The sequence below is a fragment of the Lactuca sativa genome, chromosome 4, assembly GCF_002870075.4.
Source record: "Lactuca sativa cultivar Salinas chromosome 4, Lsat_Salinas_v11, whole genome shotgun sequence".
Lineage (NCBI taxonomy): Eukaryota > Viridiplantae > Streptophyta > Magnoliopsida > Asterales > Asteraceae > Lactuca > Lactuca sativa.
Window position 1 is genome coordinate 226,192,961 of NC_056626.2, and position 10,002 is coordinate 226,202,962.

At 35.3% G+C, this 10,002-nt stretch overlaps 3 protein-coding genes across 3 annotated transcripts; 2 read left to right on the plus strand and 1 right to left on the minus strand.

The window, feature by feature from the left end:
• Window positions 1–3,303: 3,303 nt before the first annotated feature.
• On the minus strand, window positions 3,304–5,202 carry LOC111890291 (uncharacterized). Its single transcript, XM_023886435.1, has one exon. The coding sequence runs from the start codon at window positions 5,200–5,202 to the stop codon at window positions 3,304–3,306; it is 1,899 nt and encodes a 632-aa protein (XP_023742203.1).
• A 1,833-nt stretch (window positions 5,203–7,035) lies between these two features.
• On the plus strand, window positions 7,036–9,051 carry LOC111890290 (uncharacterized). Its single transcript, XM_052771088.1, has 6 exons — window positions 7,036–7,044; window positions 7,319–7,324; window positions 7,456–7,767; window positions 7,869–8,163; window positions 8,326–8,562; window positions 8,786–9,051. Exons 1-6 carry the CDS (start codon window positions 7,036–7,038, stop codon window positions 9,049–9,051), a joined length of 1,125 nt encoding a protein of 374 aa, XP_052627048.1.
• Window positions 9,052–9,081: 30 nt separating this feature from the next.
• LOC111890289 (uncharacterized) lies at window positions 9,082–9,711 on the plus strand. Its single transcript, XM_023886433.1, has one exon. The coding sequence runs from the start codon at window positions 9,082–9,084 to the stop codon at window positions 9,709–9,711; it is 630 nt and encodes a 209-aa protein (XP_023742201.1).
• The last annotated feature ends 291 nt before the right edge of the window (window positions 9,712–10,002 follow it).

Genomic DNA, 10,002 nt, shown 5'->3' on the forward strand with positions numbered 1-10,002 from the left:
TGTGGAATATGTATTGAATGAGAATGCTATACAGGTTTTAAACTATGTTTAAAAATATATATTTTTATCTACTAATATGTTGGGTAGAACATGGGTAGATAGTTGATGTGTGATAAACAGACGAGAGGCCTCGATGTTGTTGTTGTTGACCTAGTTATTCAGTGGAGTATGGATAACGACCACAGACTCTTTCTAGACAGTCCTGTGGAACGCTAGCAGGTTCGTAACATGTAGGTGTTGAGGAAACCCCTTAGCAGTAATGCCCGTCCCGATGAAAATCCTAGATTAGGTCCCTTGAGATAGATGTTGTTTTAGGGACATAAAGTGAGGATAACGGGAATGGGTAATCGGGTTATTGTTGGTTGGTGAAATTAAATATAATTATTTATGGTGGGTTGAAAACCCTATATGCTCACCAGGCTCCCGAGCCTGACCCACTCAGTTTATTTGTTTTACAGGTAGTGGCGCGAGGGCATAAGATGGTTGAATCATCAAGTTGTTTTGTTTAGAAGTATGTATATGTATATATTTGTTGAATGACTTGTAATGTTATCGTTTATGCTTTATGGTCTGTATCGGAACATGACATCCCGAGTTTTGATTATATAATGAAAATGCATCTCTTGATGAAATGCTTTGATAAATATTATTTTATCATATTTTGTTTTGGGAACACATTCCGCAACTCTTTTAAATCAAAAGGATTTACTCTGAAATTATTTTAAAAAACATAAATGAAATCGGTCTTTTCTGGCCGTGATTTTGGGGATGTCACAGATTCCGATTTGAATTTGTGTCAATTCTGAATTGAATTGGTAGTTTGATCGATCACTATATTCATGTTTTTGATTAAAGTGGTAATCAATTGAAGTAAATTCCTATATCATCGTTTATTTGGTGATGGGTTGTCAATTGAAGCATCAGATTGATTTCGTTTTTTCTTTTGCCTCAATCATGAGCAGTGTTCAAGACGTGAACAATGTTCAAAATCGTGAACAATTACCAACCAGTATTCAATCTGATCATCATTTTTCTGCATCTGATGAATGATTTTTCTGCCTCGATTAATAGAACAGTATTCTTGGTTTTCATTGATTTCGAGTACCAATCAACCTTTTGTAATTTCGAGTTCTTCTTTTAATTTGAGTGATCACCATGTCAGCTGAGTCCTCAAATTCAACACCATCAAAGGAAATCAGAGCAACCTCCATTCACTGCCCGATGTTGACAGCCACAAACTACACAGTTTGGGTTATGACGATGAAGGTAGTGCTAAGGATTCACAAAGCTTGGAAAGTAATAGACCTGGGAACCACCACAAATGTTGAGAAAAACGACTTGGCCATGTGTTTGCTATGCCAGTCAATTCTGGAGATCTTGATCATCTAAATAGGTGATCAAGATAAAACCAAGAAGCTTTGGGATGCAATCATGGCAAGGCACGTTGGAGCAGCACGTGTTCAAGAAGCCCTCTTGCAAACTCCTATGTTAGATTTCGATAGGCTCAAGATGTTGGAAACCGAACCGATAGATGATTATGTTGGAAAGTTGTCCGGAATAGCATCAAAAGCAGCATCACTAGGAGAAACAACTAAAAAATCCAAGCTTGTAAAGAAATTTGTTAAAACCTTACCTCGATCCAAGTTCATACATATTGTTGCATCACTTGAACAAGTGTTAGATCTCAATGTCACAGGATTTGAAGATGTGGTTGGAAGACTGAAAGCCTATGAAGAACGAGTGAATGATGATGATTGTGGAGATAGTAATCAATAAAAATTGTTTTTCACTAAAAAGGACCAACAAAATTGGAAGAATCAAGATAATAATAAGGGACGATGGAAGGGAAAAAATGGCGAAGGGGAGGCCAAGGGCGAAACTTGGGTTTCAGGGGAGGATTGTTGGGTGCAAACCCAATCCCACATCAGAAAAAATAAAAAACTAGATGCTAGCCTATAAGGCAATGGGTAGTCCCTTCTATCATCAATTGGTTTTAGAAATTGCAACCTCATTGTTCTTTTTGGTGAACATGGTTGGACTATTAGCGATCCTAACAAATGGTTTTTTTCCGTAAGCCTCTTGAACAGTATAAATACATACAATTCATTTAAAAAAACGAATTTTACAGTGTGAAAACCATGAAACTAGACGTGACAATGGGGCGGGTTTGGAGCGAATCGACCTTGATCCAAACCCTTTTAACAAATTTCAATATCTGATCCAAACCCGTAGGGTTTTGAATAATCAAACTCATACCCTTATCCACCGAATCAGCAGATACCCAAATCCGCCCCGTAATCTGTAGGTTTTTAATAATCAAACATATTTTACTTAAATCATTAAATAACATTTATAATAAAACAAATGTTGATTTAGAAAAAATATTACCTACTTGAGGACTTTCGATTGGAAATAAAATCATTGCTATAGTAACTTCCGATTGGTTTTTGAACGTCAATTGCATTGATAGAGATTATCAATTGCAAACTTTCTTCTGGTTGATAAATGAATTTGTTGATTTATAAATGAAATTTATGATTTATTGATGAAATATAAAAGAAACGACATCATGACTCTTGGTAGATGACTGTAAGTTTAGAAGTCGAGTCCTTGAGTCCTATGTAAAAACAATTTAGTTTCTGGCCTTTTCTCTTTGGGTTTTCAATCGGAATTAAAAGTAAACTTTAGGCAGTATAAAATAGAAATATATAATTAAAAAAATTATGCGGGGCGGGTTATAAACGGAACGGATCGGTGATGATCCATACCCGACCCTTTTAATAAAATGGTTAATGGGTACGGATCGTTAACGGGTAAACGGATCAAAAACTATGCTCAAAACTCATATAATTCTTAAGGATTTGTATCGGATCAAGATCAAAACCCTCTCCATTGTCAGGTGTATATGAAACCGTTTTATTTGGATTATAATATAATACCATGCGATATGTTATTATAATGTTACACTAAGCTTTTTAACATATCTTATAATTGGTTGAAATCAAGCAGAAAGGATAATTATTCTTATATTTGGATGAAAGGTGAAAGTAGAATTAATTATATCATAAGTCTTGACGAACAATTACTTTGTTTAATTCATGTTCTTCGACAGCATTTCATATTTGACATAAGTTCGATGATGCCAAAAACCGTTATGACAGACTAGCATCTCATTCCTTAAATATGTAAGTTTTATTTACGAATATTTAAATATTCATATACGATATTTAATTAATGGCATACGAGGGATATACCATGGTATTGGAATTATCATAAGTCGTAACAAGCTTACCTTTAACATTTTCATAAATTACTGTATAATACAACCTTTTTACTTTCCCTCTTATCAATCATAAGATTTTTCAGGAAAGATTTCTTGAATTCTTCATCCTCTTCTTTACTAAACTTCATCTCCATCAGCACTTCCATTTTTCCACTCAAGAATCTTTGTTTAGCAAGCCATCGTTGTATCTTTCCAGACGTCGTTTTTGGAATACTTCCACTCTTAACTAGGGAAACCAACCCTACGTGAACACCCTCTTCCCTCATCACAAAACCTCTTATTCCTTCACATATTCCTCTAAACATACTTTCGTTTTCCTCACCACTGTTCTGCATCTCTGCAACAATGGCAGTTGTATCCCCTTGAACATCAAAGGCTACAATACACCCTCCACGTAGAAACCTCATACAAGATTCGAATGCTGCAGTCTCCAGATAATGAGCGTGAGTTTCCACCATGTTTTCATGTTTGATGATATCCGAGCAACGACCTGTCACATACAGGAATCTTTCATCGCCTTTAATGATCCCTCTATCACCTGTTCTAATGAAACGTTCATGGCTGAATCTTCCTTTCAACCTACTCTGAAAAACTTCTTGAGTTAAAGAGGGATGACTCAAGTAGCCCGAAGCATTGCTTGCAGAAGAAGCAATCCATATCTCTCCTTCGATACCATCTTCCACCAGCTCATTTGTTTCCTCATTGACGATTACCATATTCATTTGATCTTCATCTTCCTCTTCTTCATCGTACTTGAGGCAAGCACTTGGTAGTAGCTTCTTATGGGTAGGGAAATCGATTTCTTGCACTCTTGATCTCCATGCTGTCGAGACAAAAGTGCAATTCTCAGCTAGCCCATAGGATGGACAAATCGAGGAAGCCTTTAGACCAAATGGGCTCAACATTTCCACAAATTGCTCAACTAGTTTTTGGTATATTGGTTCATTGATGATTATCAAGTTTTTCATGGTGGTTAGGTTAATAGGAAGGAGTCTCTTATCAAACATTTGACCTCGTTTGATGACTAATGGCAACGTGAACGAAGGCACAGGAGTGCAAGTCGCCTTGAACTTGGTTATCAACTCAAGCCAAAGCCTAGGTCGTGTAATGAACGCGTTAGGTGAAGTTAACACGCAAGTTGCTCCTGAAACGATTGTTAACAAGAGAAACATAAGCCCACAATCATGGTATTGTGGTAGCCACGATGTTATGACGCTATTTGGATGAAGATCGTACGATTTTCTAGCCAATCTGACGTTATGAGCAGCTGCCCCAGCTGTCACCAAGACAGGCTTCGGTATCCCGGTTGCACCAGAGGTGTACTGGACCAAGTACACCTCGTCTACCTTGCAACCGGGATAAGATAAATGTAAGCTTAAATGTAAGCTACGGTATGAGCTTACATTTATCTCGAGAAGATTTTCCACCGATATCCACAACGTATTGTGCAATAGTTTAGAAAAGGGATTTTCGGAACCGGAAAGGTTCAAGTATTCTTGAACCTTTGCGATGTAACCCCGGTTTGCAATAGCTGCTTTTGGTTGTGTTTGAGACAAAACACGATTGAGGTGATGGTGATCGTTGTTTGAAAAAGTTGGGTTTGGAGGGATAATTGGCACCGATGTGAGTCCAGCTCGTTGACATGCAAATAGAATCTGAACAAGCTCGAGTCCAGGGGAGCATAAGATAACGAGGGTGTCACCTCTCTGAAAGGATAGTTGAAGTTGAGAGGAAATTGAGTAGACTGAGTTGTTTAGCCCTTCATAAGTGAGACTGGAGCACTGCAAACCGGGCAAACCGTCTTCTGCCCAAATGAAAGCCGGCTTGGACCGGAAGGAGGGAAGGCTAGCCCAGACCGGGAGGTATTGATCAACAACTGGTTGGTCCGGGAAACATGGATCATAATTCTCGTAGCTCATAATTTTCTACTTAGTTATAGTTTGAAACTAAATGCTGTCTCGGCAGCTATTTATATAGAAACAGAAAGGGTAAGATTGTCGTATTAGACCTTCAATTTTGTAGTATTTACTCAAACACCCTGTCAATTTGACTCATGCTAAATCTGAAAAGAAATTAAAGAATTGTCGAGTAAGTATTCATAACATCTCTGGGTGAGGATGTGATAAAAATTATATAAGCATAAGTAAAGTAAAAGACGTTAAACAAAAATAATAATACAGATATAAGAAACATAAAATATATAAAAATGTATGAAGTCCTAGCTAGGGCTTATAATGTAGTTAGGTAAAACTCTAGGAGGCAAATGGAAATTACCAAATTTCGAAAAGATTAGACGTTCAATGGATAAGCACATCACAACATGCACATAATTACATTAAAATGAATAACTTAATTAAACGATGTCCGATCTTGACATCTAATGATAATATACCCTAGTTAGGAGATGTTTAGTAATTATTCAAAATAATATTCTCCACGAATATCCTCATATGACTCTGAATTTTCGTCGTGATGTTAACGTCGTAATGCTCCAGACGGCAAATCTTATGACCTAGTTATATACTTACGTTAGTGATATATACCCAGATCCATTATTGAAGTTAATAAATTTGCTAAGTGCTTTAGCGTCCGATTAGTTTTTGGTTTTTTGTGTATTGTCTTATAATTTTTTATTATTTTTATTGTAAGGTACTGTTAGGGAATAAGCAAAAAGTAAATTACTATGAAATGCTTCTAGCATTTAACAAAATGTTGTGTTTTGAATAAAATATATCGTTGTTACTATAAGCTTTTAGTGTATAATTTAAACAAAACGTTCCAAATCAAAAAATTATCTCTCGTAACGTATAACAAAACGCTATCAACTAGTAGCTACTATATATCCGCTACATGCAACTCGCAACCTGCTATAACTAGTTTTTCCGAACACACTCATCGATGCAGGTTGATATAAACACACTTTTCGACATTGAAATAACAGTGATCGCACAGTGAATGTTGTAGTTCAATCTTAATATGCAAACAATCAAACAGTTTGTTTTGAAAACTAATATCGAATCGTCACTACTTGACATAAAAAATAAGTCGATCAATAATATTGATAATGATATGTCGATTTGTTTTAAACAATAAATGCAAAAATGAGGTTTTTCCAGGGGCGGTCCTAGCTAGGTGCCCGGTGTGGCACCGGCAACACTTAGCTTCCGTGCACGAAGTAAAAAAAAAAAGTTATATTCTTACCTATTGTGTCACTACGTAAAAAAAATCGTGCAACTATTAAAAAAATTGTGCAACCACATAAAAAAATATTGTCACTCTTTCGGGAATTACCAAACGAAAAAATAATAATAATGAGCCAATTGTTTTATTCAATTATTGTACAATAGTCCAATTGTCTAAAGCCCTAAAGCCCAAAATAAAACATAAGCAGTTAGGCTAATTGTTTGTAAAAAAATAGCTCAATCCTAATTGTAATTGTTGATCTGTACAAAGAAAAAAAAACACGATTACACATACTAGACGACTCATGCACGACTACTCGACTTCCTTGCTTCTGCGTCCAAAATTCATTCGATGTGCGACAATGCGATGGCTATTGTCGACATTCATTGAGCCGTGACCTCATAATCCTTGGACCTTGATCGATTTCATTGTTGGATCGATCACAATCCTTGATCGATTTCAACAATAGTCAATATCTCAATCTCTTGAAGCAAGTATCGATCAAGTTCCCTCTTCTTTCAATTTCTACTGTTTTGGTTAATAAATCCACTTCAAAGCCCTACACTACAATGAAGCAAGTAAGTTTTACTAATTCATTTAGATATTTGAAATTGATATGTTTTTTTGAAGTTATTGATTGACTTGGGTGAAATTGATTTGTTTTGTTGAAGTTATATTGTTTGCTTAGGTTATATTGCTATATTTTTTTATTGAATTGATTGTTTGATTAGGTGAAATTGATATGTTTTATTGAATTTATTGTTTGATTAGGTGAAAGCAACTTGTTTTATTGAAGTCATTGTTTGATTAGGTGTAATTGTTATATTTTTATTGAATTTATTGTTTGATTAGGTGAAAGTAACTTGTATTATTGAAGTCATTGTTTGATTAGGTGTAATTGTTATATTTTTATTGAATTTATTGTTTGATTAGGTGAAAGCAACTTGTTTTATTGAAGTCATTGTTATGTTTTTATAAGTTAAACTAAGTGGTTTTTTACCAAAAGACAAAGACCTAATCCTAATGAAAGTGGTGAAGAATATTCCCAAATACCAATCACCAATCAATCAATCCCTTCCGTTTTTAACCCTAATGCAACTCCACAAACACCAATCACCAATCAATCAATCTCTTCGGTTTCTAATGCAATTCCACAAACACAATGCTCTAACCAACCTAATGATAATGTTGACTTGAAAGATCTTCCAAAGGACCCGGTGGATAGGCCATTGATTACAAGTTACAAACCAAATATAAGAGATGATGTAAGAAGAGCATATTTGCTTCAAGGACCGTGTCAAGTAAGGGCACATAAGTTTCCTAAAAAAAATAGGTGATAGATTTATAAGATTCGTTCATTCATGGTGATGACTTTGATTGGTTGGAATATAGTGTGAAAAAGAATAGTGCATATTGCTTATATTGTTATTTGTGTGGGGACCTCATGGAACAAAAAGGAGGGAGAGATGCATTTGTTTCCCAAGGTTTTGATACTTGGAATAAAACAGATGCATTTCGGACTCATGTGGGTGGTGTTGATAGTTTTCACAACAAAGCAAAAGAAAAGTGTGAGTTTTTAATGAGGGAAAAACAAGCTATCAATGTAGTCTTGAGGAGGCAAACCGAAGTAGAGGATCATAAATATAAAGCTCGATTACGTGTTTCTATTATTGTTGTTAGACTTTTATTGAAAACCGGTTTACCGTTTCGTGGTCATGACAAGTCAGTTAACTCGGAAAATAGAGGGCTATACATTGAAGTGTTAAAAGCCCTTCGAGAGACTAATGAAGATATTTTCAATAAATACTTTAGAAAATGCTCCTAAAACAATCAACTAATTTCCTCTGAAATTCAAAAAGAACTTGTGCAATGTTTTCCACAAGAAGTACTTTTGAGTATTCGTGAAGAGATTGGTCAAGATGTTTTTGCTTTACTAGTTGATGACTCTAGTGATGTTTCAAAAAAGGAACAAATGGCTATTGTTTTGCGTTATGTCGATAGTCTTAGCTTTGTGAAAGAAAGATTCATAGGTCTAGTGCACGTGAAGGATACATCTTCTTTGACACTCAAAAACGCCATAAATAAAGTAATTACAAGTAATAAGTTGAGTTTTAGTAAGGTAATTTATTCTTTACTTTTTTGTTATTTCAATTTAATATATATATATATATATATATATATATATATATATATATATATATATATATATATATATATATATTAATTGTTTTAAATTTTAATAGATAAGAGGACAATGTTATGATGAGGCTAGCAATATGTGAGGGGAATTCAATGGTTTGAAAGTTTTGATATTACAAGAGAATGACACGGCTTTTTATGTACATTGCTTTGCACACCAACTTCAATTAGTAGTGGCTGTAGCAAAGAAGCATGATGGTGTTAGTGACTTTTTTGAGCAAATTTCGTTGGTGGTTAATGTAGTTTGTGCCTCGTGTAAAAGAAAATACTTACTACGAGAGCAAGCAATAGAAAGGGTGCAAAAAGGCTTCTGTAGTGGTGAACTTGAAACCGGAGTAGGGTTAAATCAAGAGACTACACTTGTTGGAGCGGGAGAAACAAGATGAGGTTCACATTTCAACACACTCACAAGTTTGATGAAGTTGTTTGTGGATGTTCTAGTAGTTTTAGATTTTGTGAAAGAGGAGGGAGGGTCATTGGAAAACCGTCAACAAGCATCTAGAATCTTAGCATATTTTAAATCATATGAGTTCGTGTTTTACTTACATATGATGTATGACATTTTATACCTCACGGGTAAATTATCAAAGCAACTTCAAAGAAAAGATCTAGACATTTTAGAAGCGGCTTCGATGATTAGAGGCACAATGGAGGCATTACAATCTTTTAGAAACATAGGGTTTCCTAGCATTTTGCCAAAAGTATCCTCTTTTTGTCAAACACACGAAATTGATACTTTGAATATGGAAGAGTTGTATATTGGTGCGAGAAACCGTAGGACTACAAAGGCTAATAGGTTTCATTTTGAGGTTGAAATCTACAACACGGTGGTAGATATGCAACTTACAGAATATCGGGATCGATTTAGTGAAACAAGCACCGAATTACTAGAATACATGGGTGCTTTGAGCCCTTGTGATTCATTTGCACAATTTGACAAATCAAAGTTATTGAAGTTGGGTAAGTTATACAAGTATGACTTTAATGATTCAGATATGATAGACCTTGAAGGACAACTTGAGATATCACTCTTGCATCAAAGATGAGCGCTTCACTAGTTTGAAAGGAATTTCCAACCTTTCTCGGTTGATGGTTAGTATGGGGAAGCATCGGTCTTATTCTTTGGTTTATACGCTATTAATGTTGACGTTGATATTACCCGTAGCGACCGCAAGTGTAGAAAGATGTTTTTAAAAGATGAAGCTCTTGAAGACTGACTCACGTAACAAAATTGGCAATGAATTTTTGAACGACGCATTGCTTTGTAATGTCGAGACCGAAGCATTTGCGAATGTTGAGAATGAAAAAGTAATGAAGCGGTTTCAAAAGATGTCTGC